Genomic DNA, 16,526 nt, shown 5'->3' on the forward strand with positions numbered 1-16,526 from the left:
ATACAAAAAGAGGGCCATTTTGCCATCACTTAATGTCAATATGAGCCTGTATGTTGATTGGCATTATATTTTGAATTAAAGTATTGTCATTTTAAAGTTGCAAACAACGGCTGATGCTCTAAATTTTGAACATAGTTACAGCACGCACTTTGACTGAACTTAGTCTTCATCCTTTTTCTTCCCACCACCTCCTAACAGGTTCAAATTGAACATATTTGTGTTGGTTGGACGATTCACTCCACCCTCCTCAATGAGTTCTATGAAAATTAGGTTCCTCCACACTAACACTAGGTCCTGATGAAAGCCCACCTGACCCTTAGGGGCACAAGATAGGGCTGAAACATGTCGACCACTATTTTGGACATTCTCACATAGTGCACCAGACCCTAAAGCGTCTGATCTTGCACGTAAAGCTTTTTTAATTAACCCGAACCCAGTTTTATTAAAACTATTGACTGGTTTTACGAGTATTTTAATTCACACTCACTGGGATTTTTTTCACCACACACGGCTGTACACTTTCGATCTACGATCACTACTGAAAAAACCAGAGGCAAGAACCTCCGGGTGGAGGAAGCACGCAGTAACCCAATGATGATGCTGTCACGTTGTTAAGCACTAGCGGATAATCGAACATACCGCTGCAATACCACCTTGCGATAAACGTGATTGAGGGTTTCTTAACAGTTCATGAACTGTTGATGCTAACTTCGGTTCTTTCAGGACCAGTGATCCACTCTCAACTTGATATCTAGTTTAATTTTGATAGACACCACACACTAGAGCAAGCAAGCGCATGGCACCCAGGCCAAAGTGGTATGTCTGGTTGGCCGGCTACCTTTCTCCAGCCAGCCAGCCATGTGCACTAGATGCCTCTCTTCACCTATATATTTTAGACTGGGGGTTGATCAAAGCTGCAACCCCCGGTCTCCTAATGAGCGGTGAGTTTCACTGCTCAAGCCAATCCTGTTGCTGCTCTCATGCAACAGCAAGGGAGCAGCGTCTGGATTGACTGCCTGGCACATTGCTAGGCCAGGTCTAAGCCTCTGGTGTTGGCAGCATGGCACAGTGGGGGTGCGGGGCTCTGCACACGGTCATGACCAGTCACTGTAATGGCTTATAGTAAAGCCATGCAGTGATTGGCCATATCTGCCGTTGTCTGGCAGGGCTGCTCAGCCACTGCCTCTCCCCCCTGTTCGTGAGCCAAACATTAAAAGGGTGTGAGGGTCAGACCAAGTTAACCACAGACACTTTGTGACCTATGCTTTGGCCAGGCTTAAGTCACCTCGCTAGCATTTTTGTCTTGACTCCAAGCCTTGTTGTGTGACTGTGTCATGAAAGCGTAGATCCGATCGATACTCGACGACCCCTTATGGAGTGCAGTCCATGTCTCTTGTCTGTGAGTCATTAAAGTAAGCTGGGTGCAGGCCCTGAAAATCATGTACGTACTGTTCTCTACGTTCAGCTGACTGTGATATCCATGGTTCAGTGACTAAATATCGAGGGACATAATATAGAATGCCCAAAATATCGACTCCAAAATATAGAAGAACAGAATATAGAATCCCTATCTACAAACAGGTAAGCACTAAAATATCGATTCCAAAATATAGAATGTTAAAATATAGTTAGCTAAAATATCAATTTTTTTTAATGTATTAAAAATAATATAAAAATAATTAAATATTAAGAAAAATTTAATAAAACATACTTAAAATTATATAAAAAAGCTTAAAGTGTAAAAATAATAAATGTAATGTAAAAAAAAGTATAGATTTTGTTGGATAGTGAGAGCGTAAAAATTACTATTCCCACTCCAGTGAGTGCAACAGTAGGGAAAACGTTGGATAGCGTAGGGGTAAAAATTACTATTCCCACTCCAAAGAGTGCAACAGTAGGGAAAGCATTGGATAGCGGGAGGGTAAAAATTACCATTCCCACTCCAGAGAGTGCAACAGTAGGAAAAGCGTTGGATAGCGGGAAGGTAAAAATTACTATTCCCACTCCAGAGAGTGCAACAGTAGGGAAAGCGTTGGATAGTGTAGGGGTAAAAATTACTATTCCCACTCCAGTGAGTGCAACAGTAGGGACAACGTTGGATAGCGTAGGGGTAAAAATTACTATTCCCACTCCAAAGAGTGCAACAGTAGGGAAAGCGTTGGATAGCGGGAGGGTAAAAATTACTATTCCCACTCCAGAGAGTGCAACAGTAGGGAAAGCGTTGGATAGCGGGAAGGTAAAAATTACTATTCCCACTCCAGAGAGTGCAACAGTAGGGAAAGCGTTGGATAGCGGGAAGGTAAAAATTACTATTCCCACTCCAGTGAGTGCAACAGTAGGGAAAGCGTTGGATAGCGTAGGGGTAAAAATTACTATTCCCACTCCAGTCAGTGCAACAGTAGGGAAAACGTTGGATAGTGAGAGCGTAAAAATTACTATTCCCTCTCCAGTGAGTGCAGTGCAACAGTAGGGAAAACGTTGGATAGCGTAGGGGTAAAAATTACTATTCCCACTCCAAAGAGTGCAACAGTAGGGAAAGCATTGGATAGCGGGAGGGTAAAAATTACTATTCCCACTACAGTGAGTGCAACAGTAGGGAAAGCGTTGGATAGCGGGAAGGTAAAAATTACTATTCCCACTCCAGTGAGTGCAACAGTAGGGAAAGCGTTGGATAGCGTAGGGGTAAAAATTACTATTCCCACTCCAGCGAGTGCAACAGTAGGGAAAGCGTTGGATAGCATAGGAGTAAAAATTACTATTCCCATTCCAGTGAGTGCAACAGTGGGGAAAACGTCGGATAAAACCCACAACCCACTCCCAATAATAAAAAATACAATTAACATTATTATCAATTAATCAATTAATAAAAAGTAATTAGCAATTAATAAAAATTAATTACCAATTAATAATTAATTATCAATACACATAAATAAAAATTAATATTTACTTTATTACAATTAAATTACTTCCCACCCAATTCCCTTATAAACCCACAACCTGCTCCTAATAATAAAAAATGCAATTAACATAATTATCAATTAATCAATTAATAAAAATTAATTACCAATGAATAAAAATTAATTACCAACGAATAAAAATTACTTACCAATTAATAATTAATTATCAATTATCAGTATATATAAGTAAAAATGTATATTTAATTTACTATAATTAAATTACTTCCCACCCTATTCCACTATAAACCCACAACCTGCTACGGAATTAAATTACGCAAAAATTAAATTACATAACATTTATTACTTTAAAAAAATTAAACATACATTACAAAAATAATACATAATTTTAACACATATACTACCATACATAACATTGGAAAAAAAAATCGATATTATGGAAATCTATATTTTTTAATTCGATATTATGGAAATCGATATTTCATACCCCAATTTCGATATTCTGTCCTATCTATATTTTGGTAATTCGATATTCTGTGCTATCTATATTTTAGAGTCGATATTCTGTCCTGTCTATATTTAGGATTCTATATTTTGGTCGTTTACCGATATCCATGCCTGCTCTTTGCCTAGTCGTCGGTATTTATAGATTATTTTATTTATTTATTTATTTTGCAGAGTTTTATATAGCGCAAACTTGACCCGGTATCGGGTATCAGAGCGCTTTACATAGCACCAGTTCCGTTACATGAGGACACATTCATTTTTGTTAGGCACGGGGAGATTAAGTAATTTGCCCAGAATCACAGGATGTTCAGCGTCATTGCCGAGACTCGAACCCAGTTCCCCAGATTCGAGGTCGACCGCCCTAGCCGTTAGGCCAACTCCTCTCCCCTTTACATGGCAATGTGTGCTAGTGTTCCCCCTTGGCCTTAAGTAAATAAATCCTGTTTCCCTCCGGAACACATGCCTGACTTTGTCGAAAGTCCTGAAATTAAAACACTAGACCCGAGTCATGAGTGACCTCCTCTGTGCCCAGGCAGGCTCCAGTCGCATTTGTCCTGGCTCTGAGGCCTCGGAGTCAGGATAATATTGTGTGCTCCAGTGCAGTAGTCGAAGTGGGGGGAGGGGATGCGAAGGGCACGAGTTGACGTAAAAAAGACATTTACTTACACTTCACACTTCAACTGAAGCATTTCAACGGTCGGGATGGTTGTATTAAAGACAACTATCCCATACGACAGTTGAAATACTTTAGATGCAGTGGCTGCCGGTACGAGCCACAAGGCGGGCGGTGCAATGTAATTTTTTTATTTTTTTTAATAAACACTTACCTTGCCACTGGGTCCCGCGCCTCTGGTCGTGCTCTCCTCCGCCAGTCTCCAGGAACAGGAAGCACAGCCAGGCTTTCCTGACCAATCTAGTGTTGTGATTGGTCTGAGCATCGTGCTTCACCGCTCAGCTGGGGAATGGGGGCCTGGGCATATTCTCCACGCAGGCTGCAATGCAGCCTGCGTGGAGAACACGGAAAGTGCGCATGACTGTTTGGCCGGCCCCAGACGGCCGGCAAAACAGTCATGTGCACCTAGGAGTGGGGAAAGCAATCCTCCCCTGCCCTGCTACGAGAGAAGAGCAGACCCGCTCACAAAGCAGCACGGAAACATAAAATGATAACAACTTATGCTTGCTTCTACTTGGCACTGCTTAAAAGCAGTGGGGCGACCCCTCTCTGCCATAGCAGAGGAGTGACCACTGTTCAGATGAAGTGTAAGGCACCAGTCTCCTGTGCTGTGGAACCGAGGGGGAGGCGGACTGGGACACACAAGGCTTCTTGCCAGGGCGCCTGTTATCCAGAAAGAAATGTAAATGTCCGCGCCATCTGGTCAATCTGCTCATGTAGAGTGCCCTGGCTGGAAGCTGGTATTTTGGCTTTGATTGATGGAATCACTTGTAGCTTCCTGAGATACACGTTTATTATTTTTTAAACGTATTGTAAGTGATCTCCCAGCTACGATACAAACTGTGTGCTTTTAAAGACGGTTACCAAAAAAATTGCTTCCTGAAGACACACATTGTGTCACATTTATTCGTTTTAAGGTTCATTGTAAGGGAGCTACCAGCTAAGCTGAGTGAAGTGTATGCTTTTAAAAGACCATTATAAAAAAAACTGCACTACTAAGTACAGTTTGCAAAAAATCTATATTTTGGAAACACTTGTTATCTCAAAGCTTTTTGTGCATTCTGTAGCAGCCTATTTCATACTGTGTGTAATGCAAGTTTAAAGTGATGACTTGCATGGTCACAGTGCTTACTGTCAGACTGGGACCTTGTAACACTAAACATACACAACTGACTATTCTCCACTGCACTAACCAGGAATCCGTTCTACGGATTTCTGATTCAGTGCTTTAACTAATAGAGGTTTCCTAATGTACAATAGTGCATTTCCAACTGATTAACATAACTTATATTTAATTTCCATTTAAGCACTGAATTATTTTATATGTAGTTACTGTGAGGTGAAAGACTGAAAAAAGTTACAGAATATTTTCTTTTGTAGCCATGACCACACGCTCTCTCACCTCACCCCCTTGCACGCAGCATCTCAGTTCCCACAATTCTTTTAATGCACTTCGACCACCGGTGTGATCATCACGATCACAAATAAAGGGCAGATCCCCTTTCTCATTATATCAATGTAGGTCCCTGTCACATATTTGAGTTAACATTCTTAGCACATTAAACGCATAGAGCAATGCGGAGGTAGTATTGTATGTAACACAGCACAAGGGGAGCACTGAACATCAGTGTACTAGGGAAACGAAAAAACTGAAAATAAAACTGAAATGGACTTGAGAGGATGAAGCACGGCTGAAATATTAACAAACTGAGACAGTCACAGAAGAACCACGTATTCAACGTGCAAGGCGTGCATGGTTTGGTTTCGACACATGGTGAGCAGGCAGGCTGCAGGCCTCGATGGGTAGCAGTCTGCCCTCAAGGTTTTTTGAAGAGCATTTCAGGCTGACTGCTTCACGATTATTTTTTGATTTCTCATGCGAGGGTGTCCTCATGTGGGTCTTACTATGCGTTTTGGGATCGAATGCAGCCTGCTGGTGCTCCTTAGCTGTGGAGGAGGCCGGGGTGTAATATTCACAACAAAAGTTTCTGTCACGTTTATTATACATAAAGTTTGTGTGTGACAAAAGCCTAACACACAGGTCTCACTTTTCTCAAAGGAGGCAGGAGTCTGCGCTCATTTGCATATGCCTGCTCACACAAAGTGCAGTGCTCCAACATAAACCATCCCTTTTCCCTCCCATTGTAGGGAGTGGTCGGATTGTAAAATCGTTGGGCACTTCCTATCATGTTCCTGTAATTTGTGTTCCTCTTAGATAGTATATCCTTTCTCTTAAAATTCTTGTACCACAGCAAGATTGTTGCGTACTTCACAAAATCCTCTCATTTTAATAGTGAGTAATTGTAACCAGCACATCTGCCATTGCCTACCATTGAATTGCCAACACTAAAACTAGGGATCCTTTTCAACGGAATACCCTTTTCACCTAAAATTATTTTCACAGGCATTGTGGTATGCATTAACTTGGCTTTGAGATCTAATTTATGTGTTTCGTTGACACTACTAAATTATGTTCTATTTTTGTTTTTAGCATCTGGTAAAGCCTGAGAAACTTTGCCTCATTTTTGGGCAAAGAACAAGAGGATCAAACTTCATTTGTTGATCTTATACCCTCTACAACACAACAACACCAACGTTTAAAGTAAGGAAGCTGATGCCGTAATATTTTCACATGGAAGTTAAGGGCTATGTATGTAGTATCCATGATGGGTGGAGTGGGTGCACATCAGTATCATTTTGAGGCATGGGACTATGTAATCCAGTGGTTCCCAAACTTTTGACTCCTGAGGACCCCCATTAAGTCACCACTGGAAGCCAGGGACCCCCAAACAATTTGTAGGATTTAAATTTCAAACATTAAAACAGTATTTCGAAAAAGATAAACACACATGTGCACACCAAACAAATATTCAAATTACTAAGGATTTTAGGGGCATATTTACAAGCCCCTATCACCATGGAAATGTCACTTTTTGCGACATTCCTGTGGCGATAGGGGCTTCACCTTATTTACAAGGCAGCGTTAAGCCACGTAGCTTAACACTGCCATATAAATAAAGCCCCCTTTCACACAATGCTTAGCGCAAAAGTGATGGGCAGTGGGTGTTACGTTGGGCGTTCCACCGCAACACCCATTGATTTTGACGCCGCCCCTATTTACAAGGGCAGCGTAAATAGAAGGCAGCACCAAAATTAAGACCAGCGAAAACCTGGTCTTAACTTGGCAAAATGAGGAGAAATGGTTTTCCTCTCCTCGTTTTTGCTTTTTCCATGTGTGCTGCCCTGTCAAGCACACATGGAAAAAGCAAAACGGCAAAACGCCTTGGATTATTTATTTGCAGGAAGGTGACCCTTCCTGCCTATAAACAAACTTTAAAAAGATGAAATTTTGTAATTTTAATGTGTGCTGCATTAAGAAGCACACATAGAAGTGACAAAAGTGCCTATCAAGATTACAAGGGGGACCTTCCTGTACATAAACAATCTTCCCTTGCATGCAGACGCCCTTGCCTGCGTTGGCGCTACACTGCTAAGTGTAGTGCCAGCGCAGTGGGAAACTCAGGGCTGCACCATATTCTTGTAAATATGGTGCAGCCCTGCGCTTCTGAAGTTGCGGAGAGTGTCGTTAAGCCAAGGAGGCTAACGATACACTCCGCCACTTCTGTTTGTAAGTATCCCCCTTATTATTTTATATTGAAAGAATTTTCAAAAACTAAAAGTTTTAATGGGAAGGTGGGTGCTGCATCTCCGTGACTAACTTTTAAATGGTTGGTTTTATTTCGCTCTACGAGGCTCCTGGTCCTGCCTAGGCCAGACTGGAAACCCAACGCAGCCCTGGCAAATATTTTCAGACCAGTCCCCATACGGTGCACACCAAGTGCGGTGAGGGAGCATGACCACTACAAAGGGGACTTTGGGACGCTCTCCCCCCCAAAAAAATGTTGGAAACAATGGTGCAGTCTGCAACACATTTATCATTATATATTGAATTGTATTAGCTTTGAAAGAATAGTAAATGAAGACCTTCCTATGCACCAGGATATGACAATCTTTATTGGGGTTCTTCAATGATTCCCTTATTATCACCCACCAACAGTGCCTATCATCTCTCCTTAGCCCCTCTGTCACATGCATTTCATTTGTTATATAGCATCTCTCATAGCATTGTAGGGTGTAGAACACTTAACAGCACACACATATAGAGACAATAAATCATACATGCAAATCAGTGTATATAAAATGTTACACTCAGGGACGTATCATTAGGACCCTGATACACACGGTCTGGCATTGCTCCTCCTTGGCGCGGTTCTGGCGAGGGGTGATGTCCTGCCTCTCAGAAGTGTTGGGCAGGGACTTGCCCCGGTCACCAAAATTAGTATTACTACACGTCATAGAAGGGATTGAGGGCAACATTTATAAGCACCACCTTATGATGCTGGGTTTTACATTAGCAAAGAGGGATATTGCCAGGTCTTGGAAGGCGCCGGCGCCACCTTTGGTGTCGGTATGAAGAGGGGGCTTGACTTTTGCATGGGATTGGAACTCCCTATTTTTACAGCCAGAGGTTTTCCCGCAGAAACATTACAAAATCTGGAAGCGTTGGGCAGATTATCGTGGACTGATGTTGGAACCGATTGCGGAGGGAGTCCCCCCCCCTTTCCTGTTTGATGCTACCCCATGTGTACACAGGGCGTCTGCTTGTATGTGTGTGCGGGTTGGGGCGGCGGGTGTGGTGCGTGGCCTGGTTTAGATTGTGCTTCAGAGATTGTATGTGCAACTTAGGGGTGTAAGGGGTTGTTGGGGAAGGGGGGGGGGTTCTGTTTTAAAAATAATAGGAGGGGGGAATTTTTCATCTGTATTGCACTTCTCCATCCTTGCTACAGTTCTTCCCTTTGGTTAAAAAGAAAGTCAAAGTCATGATGTTGTTTACGGATTGTGCAGAGGCATCTGTGGTACAGAGCCCTGCGATATATGTGTCATTTAAAGAATAACATTTGTTTAAAAAATTTTTTTTTTTACTTACGGCAAAGGGGACTAGAAGGTGTACGATTCACGTCATTCATAATGGTAGGCATTTTTAAAGAGTGCTTGGTCTGGAGAACCACAAACTCAGGATTCATAACAGAACACAGTGGTTAGCATTGACTATAACAATAAAAATGTATTTCCACCCAAATAAGCCTTTATAGTAGCATCAGGATAATGGAAGACTGGAAAAAAACTAACTAACTTGTACCATGCAGTTTGCAAGCAGCCCTTTGATGACAATTTATAGGTCACTGTGCTAGATTGCGATTATCACTTAGGAGCTGCACAGTAACAAAAGAATCTCTGTGACAAAAGCAGTGACCCACTGACCTATGCACATAAAATACTGGTTTGTAGATTGCAAGGTACACGTTATTTGGAGTAGGCATATTAACCTGCTGTGCAACATTAGATACGTCAAAGCTGCCGCTAGACAAAACTCTCATCTCTCTCCAGCATCTTGACACTTTTATTGTTGCTTAAAAGCTGCTAATTATACCAGGAACTTTGCAGTGCTTTTCAAACTGCTGCCTGCGGACCCCCAGGGAATGTGTCACGGACCCCTGGGGGGCCGCGGAGCACAGTGTGGGAAACACTGATGTAATCAATATTAAAAGATTGATCTGAATGTTGTGAGTTCCACTGAATAAAGTGAATTGGATCAGGGATTATAATGGCTGGTATAAGCCTTCTGCTCCAACATTCCAATGTTTGTTTTTCAGTGTCCCCCTTTTTCATTTGGAATATTCTACCCTCAATGGATGGAATGCAATAATAGCCTTATATCCCAGCTGCCTGGGAGTATACCGGTTCTTAAAGGCCCTCTCCCTTGCCCTGTTATAGGCCCTCACCTGTAACTTGAGATATGTCTGATTCAGGGCCTTCAGCAACCAGTATGGCATACCAAGGCAGCAGACTATAAGGCTACATTTGTAACAGTCATATTGTGCAAAGAGAAGCTGTTGGAGCTATAATGCACATGGAATGCATTTATACAGAAATATGATGTTTTTGCACCAAACCTTATATATTGTACTTTATTGACAGGTAACTTTAATATTGGGAAGGCACCATGAATACAGTAGAGCAGCTACTTGCAAAGCCATTTATTGGACTGAGACATGAAGAGAAACTAAGTGTAAAACAATTAGGACCTGACCGGCCATACCTAAAACAGGAACAAAGTGCCCAGGACAGAGGGAAGACTTACAAACGTACATTCTCAAACAACTGGTACACAAAGGATGATTGGCTTAGAGGATGTACTACAACAAATTCTCTCTTCTGCTTCTCCTGCTTGCTGTTTGGTGGTGCCATTCCCTGGACAAAAAAGGAGTTACTGGCTTGAAGCATTTGTCAGATAAAATAAAGAAGCATGCACACACAAGAATCCATGTGGAAAACCTGCTGAGCCTGGGCATGTTGGGAGACACACTGATTGAAGCCCATATAAGCGATGCGTACCACAAATCAATACAGAAACACAATGAAGCAGTTGACAGGACTAGACACAGACTGTCAAAAATAATTGATTGCATTTGTTTCTGTGGTGCTTTTGAACTGGCATTACAAAGGTATGATGAATCTGCAAGTTCCTCAAATCCTGGCATATTCAGAGGCCTTGTGGGTTTAATAATAAACATAGACAGTGAAATGGAAGCACATTTGTCAAATGCTACATTCTTTAAGGGCACCCCTAAAACTATACAAATTGAGCTCCTTGAGTGTACGCTAGACATTATAAGAAGCCATATTGCCCAACAGTCGAGAAACACAGACTTTGTGGCTATTCAGGCTGATGGTACCACTGATGTGGCCGCTCTGTATTAAACTTTCAGTACCTTGACAATGACTAAAGTTGTGGAGAGGTTCTATGGTTTCATACATTTAAGAGACTTTAGTGCGGAAACCATTACTTCAGCAATAGTATGTGAACTGCGCTTGAAATTTCCAGAGCAGCCCCAGAAACAAAAGCTCATTTGAACAAAGCAAGGATGATGCTTCAGTAATGAGTGGAATCTTTAGTGGAGTACAAAAAAGAATTAGAGATGTGTACCCTAATGTCCATTGTGTGCACCGTTAAAGCCCACCAACTTAATCGTTTATGCAACAAGCAGTAGCAGAGATCTCTGAGTCACAAATTAGCTTTTTAGATGTAGGAGGCATGGAAGCATTCTTGTCACGTTCCCCCAAAAGAACGGGAGTACTTCAGGAAATTGTGACCAAAAGGCTTCCAAGGGTCCCCCAACTAGTTGGAACTTTCACATACGTACAATCAACCTAAATTCCAATATAGAGTTGATCTTGAGAAATGTTTCGACACCACAGAAGCCAATGCTGACATTGAATCCAAAAGTCGGAATGACTTGTAGTGTTCTAGTAAAGCCACAGGATGTGGCTTTGCTGAAACACTAAAAGACAGAGAGTTTCAGTTCTTTCTGTTTTTATTTCATGAAATAATGCCTTGTAGCCACATATTTTACAACCAGTTACAAAAACGAGAAATAGATACTGTCTTCGTACAAAGAGCTATCAGTCTGTTTGTGACCAGCATGAACAAAGTCAGAGGAGGGATTGACAATTTAGACAGCAGACTGGCAAACGATTCTAGTTTCTCAAACTGGAGGAAAAACATCAGCAGTCTGGTCTGAATTGCAAGGGAGATATGTGACACTATAATTGTGCATGCATAAGAACGTTTTTCTTTTTACAAAGCAATTGGTGAGTGCCGCATTACTGCAAAGTGATCTGTTTGTAAAATATGATACTTCCTTCCTTGAACAAGCACTGAATGATGCTGTGGACGCCTATCCTATGTTCAACAAAGAGGATCTGAGAACTGAGTTAACTGGATTGTACTCAATGCATGTGTATCGGGAGGCCACTAGTGCCATGTCTTTGCTTGCTTAAATTTAGAAACTTAATATTGAAAAATCACTTACAGAGACAGTGGTTTTAAAAAAACATAGTCGTTGTCACTCCTATGACAACAGCAGAGTCAGAACGATGTTTTTCCACTTTAAACAGAATTAAGATATTCCTGAGGAGCTCCATGATTGAGGAAAGACTGAGTGCTTTAGCATTGCTCTCTATAGAGAACTTGTTAAAAGAATCCCACACTTTAATGTTCAAGTCATTGAGACGTTTGCAGCTATTAAAGACAGACGTGCCGATTTTCTCTACAAAAAGTGAACAATATGTTAATCCTAACAAATCTTGAATGCTGCTAGTTTGTGATCTGCTAAGTTGTTCCTCATCTGCTGTTCAGATATTAGAGGCACTGAAATCACTGGTGGATTCCTGACTTCAATCCGTCTAATGTTTACTTCATGGTTTTTTGCTCTCAATGAGACGTACAGTGCCTTGTAGGATGCCGTACCTTTTAATGTGTATTCCTTGCTCTCTAACTGTGTCCAGTCCGACAAATCACAATAGCTTGTATTTCCTCAGTACATTTAATTTCTAAAGGGATATCCATAAATAAAGAAATCAGTGAGGTAATCAGCATTTTTATCTTTAAGTCTGTTATGAAGTTCTGTGGTTATACTGAATAAGCAGCTACCTAGGTTTTTATCATATGAAATCTATTTATGTCATAACTGCACTTTCACAATTGCTTTATTAACCTTCTTGCTTTCTCAAATTTGCTTGAAAATGCACCATTTGCCCTCTCCAGTGCTTAATTTGGGCCGGAGCTTTCCGGTGCTGAGCACGGGCACTTAATTGGTTTCCGGTGCTCGGCACCAGCACCTAATTGTCAACACCACACTTAGGGCAGTCTGCCACAAGGTGGCACTGCTCATGTACTTTAGAGATGAGCAGTATTACAGTTATTTAGGAAAACAATATTCATTAAAAAAATGACTAATGCCTGCCTCCCCAGCCATTCCTTTAGCTTTAGGGACCTGGGATAATCGAAACTGTCACATTTACATGCGAGAGAGATGGTTAGTAGATGTTTTGGCAGCAATGACCAGGGCGATGAGTGGTGCAAGCTGCAGTGGCATTCTGGTCAGAGCCCTGGCACTTAATATTTTACAAATTAAGCACTGGCCCTCTCTTTTTCAAAATGTTCTCGGGGGGGGGGGGGGGGGGGGAGTGCATTCAGGAAGTCTCAAACTAAAACTGGTGCGATAGTTTAGGTGGTTAATGCTCTTGCTACAAATCGGTGTGTTCTATACTTAAGAGGATTAATTTCCAGCTGCGGATGATTACATGTCACCGGCAAGTCACAGGTTGTAGCCTTTATACTATAGCTCTGCAAGATAATGAATTTGTTGCAGACGGCCTTGTCTACAACTCTAGCAACAAGTTCTAAACCTGGAAGAATATGACTCAGAGAGATACCCAGCTGCAAGGAACTGCATCTAACCTATAATGCATAGATTTGAAAACCTGTTGGTTTGGGCTCAATATTTTTGTGCCTCTAATGTTGATAGCGCGGGTTTCACTGTTGCCCTTGTTACGATTTGCGTGGAGTGGGATCCCCAGACAGCTACTGATCCTCAAAATTGTGAGTGGTCTGGTGTTTCCTGACTCGACCTCTCTGGTATTAGAAATGCCATGCGTATCCCTACTGAGCAACACCGTCAATGAAGGGGGGCAGATGCTACAGGTACAGACAAAAGCCAGACCGCCCTAGCCAGCATCACAGGAGGAGCAGGCAACCCTCCACAGAAGCCCCGCCGGTTCAGAGCAGGCAGTAAATACCAGCAGGGTCGTTCCTAGAATAAGGAGAAACGTGTATATATTTAGCCAGTATTACCGGGCCCTCACAGTTATTCCCTGTCCCACGGGCAAAAGTTTGCAATGGCCGGGCCCAGGGTACCCCTGAGCCTAAATCCAGCAAGGATTTTTTGTGGCCTTAGTTGAGTAGAAATAACAACAGTATGAACTTTCCAAACCATTAGAATGCCTTTTGTATTGTGTTATATAAATGACACACATTAGTGTAATACACATAGAACTGCTTACTTTACAAGAATACAGACCTCGGCAAAGCACACTGCTCTCATTAATGCCAGTTTGTGTGAAATACAAAGAGTTTGTTTACCCAATGTGGGCTGGTTTAGTCTGAGAGAAGTGTAAATGTCCGGCTGTGCACATCTTTCGGTTTTAACACTTGCTCCAGAGCAGGGCACAACCCAGACACATTGAATTACATGGGTGTTCTTTGAACGTGGCATATGGTGGGTTAAGAGCAGGTGGGAAAATAGACTTAGAACGCCGTCCTTCCTACTACAGACAGAACTGGTGTGCAGTGGCGTAATCAGAATGTAGCCTCCCCCCAACACACACACACACACCCCCTGCAGAATGTGACGAGAGCCACGAGTCTCCCATATCGCACAGATATTAATTAACCTTGGGCTGAATGGGGCCCCCATGAAAGGTTGGGGGGGGGGCATCCCGGCGTCTCAGGGGTCTGCGTTACTCCACTGCGGCTATGCACGGCGCACACATTGAAGGGGTGCTGGCTTCGCATAGCGTGTCTCGGCGTCGGCACTTTGCGAGGGCAAACACTAGTTCGGAGCCGACCCGGAACCAGGTTCCGGCAAAAAAATAGCCCCCTAACCGGAACCCGACACCCCGGTCCCATAACCCACTCGCTCCATTACTCATTAAAAAACTTATGTTCACCATTAGTCACTTACACGTGAAGCTCGCCGTTGGTCACGCACGCTTCAGGGTCACTAGTATTCGCACCTTAGGTTCATTATTATTATCACGCGCCACCTTTTAACTGAAAGTGACATTCCTTGCTAGTACCGCGTGTAGTGATGTTATAACGGACAGCGATGGCTGCCTTCAATGGCCAAGAGAAGGGGGAGGTGCAGTTGGCATTACTTTTCATGCATTTTATAAATTGCTTTAGCTACTGCAGGTTGAAAATACAATTGTGCACAAAATGTGTTTGCCACGACTCCCTTAATCAACATTTTTACTTTGTTGAGCTAATAGTTTTCTCACCTACCTACATAGGTTTATAGCGTTAGGGCCACGTGGCATTCCGCTCTATACAAAGACTGAAATGAATAAGCAATACAAGCGGGAGAAGTTATTGTTGCCTTCTTGCATATACATATTTCCCATACCTACCAGTCGGGGTATGTCACTCTTAGCACGCTGTGGTACTATTTGGGGCTGTTACCGCCTGGAGCACTTGCGGCTGATGTGCGAAGTCAGTTGTGACAGCTGTCCCTTTCCTCCCTTCCCCCTTACTCACCCTCCGATTCCGACGATGAACTTCATGGTGACTGCGAGGAGTGGCAGGGCGCAGGACTGTCTCACCGGGCTTTGCGTTGGGAAGGCTTAGGGGCACCGCTTGTCAACTAAAGGCATCGAACTCCATTTTGTTGTAGGAATAGCGGGCTCCCGTGATGTCGTCCGGGGTTTGGCCGCGTGCTCAGGGGTGTCCCAGGCAGCGCGAGCCAGGCACGGAGTGTGCGGCACAGAGAGGAGGAATAACCTGCCGGCGCACCGCCCAGTCATTGGCTTATAACCAGTCCACACCCGGCCGCGCCCACCAATGGCAAGGGGGAATGAGGACACACCCATCTCAGCAAGAGCCACCGCCCAGGCAGCAGCTGCCGGAAATTGGCCCCTCCTACCAAGAAACCCAGCGCAGTCTGTGTCGTGCGTGTGAAGAAAGGGTCGTGGGAGAATTGATGAACTCTAACCAACACTACCATAGAAACACATTATACTACTCAATATAATTCTAACATGTATAGCACGAGACAAGTTCAAGCACTGTCCACCCTACTCCACAGAGTACCTCACACTCCATACAGTAACGCCATGTGCTACAGCTACCATGTACAGGCTACACCGATTGATAACTTCTACCAACGAGTTAGGCTACGAAATTGAAGAGATACAGTAATAAAATATATCCGGTGCACAAAATACATTTAATCTGAATGGTAAATAAGAATAAATACAGTCTCAAATGAAGCCACATAACTGTTAGGCAGATCCTCAAAACACAAAGAAAGAAAATGTAAGCAGGGCTAAAATATTTAAATCGAATGTTTTTTGTTTTGTTTTTTTAAACAGATTTTATTGATCTTTTTAATAGCATCATAGCATTTCAACAGTTCAGGTTAGAACATCTGTTACAAGATCTTCCGCAGTAACTACTGTTGTTACCTGTCAGAGCGATCTGAGAAGTCAACTAAAGTTAGAACTATAACAGTCAGTATCCCCCCCCCCCTCCCTGCGAGTCATCAATAAAGTAGTTCATATATAGAGTACGGGAACAGTGTCTGCAGCAATCAACCAGTGTGCATTTGTAGGGCAGTGCGAATCTCTCAAATCTCTTCTATTCCAAAGACACTTTCAGAACTAATTCCTTCATTCTCAGACCCCGCCAGGAAGTTCGTAAGTCATTGTAAATTTGTTATATTTATTTATTTTTGTACTTTCCTTGCTTGCTG

The 16,526-nt window shown here is 42.7% G+C and overlaps 1 protein-coding gene across 1 annotated transcript in view; it reads right to left on the reverse strand.

The window, feature by feature from the left end:
• The window catches only part of LOC146860381 (nicotinamide riboside kinase 2-like), a 94,392-nt gene extending 78,771 nt beyond the window's left edge, over nt 1-15,621 (reverse strand). Inside the window, exon 1 of the mRNA XM_085644240.1 lies at nt 15,314-15,621. Within this exon, the coding sequence (XP_085500366.1) occupies nt 15,314-15,339 (26 nt within the window). The 5' untranslated portion in view covers nt 15,340-15,621. The remainder of the gene's footprint in view (nt 1-15,313) is intronic.
• Nucleotides 15,622-16,526: the final 905 nt, after the last annotated feature.

The sequence above is a fragment of the Triturus cristatus genome, chromosome 3_1, assembly GCF_964204655.1.
Source record: "Triturus cristatus chromosome 3_1, aTriCri1.1, whole genome shotgun sequence".
Lineage (NCBI taxonomy): Eukaryota > Metazoa > Chordata > Amphibia > Caudata > Salamandridae > Triturus > Triturus cristatus.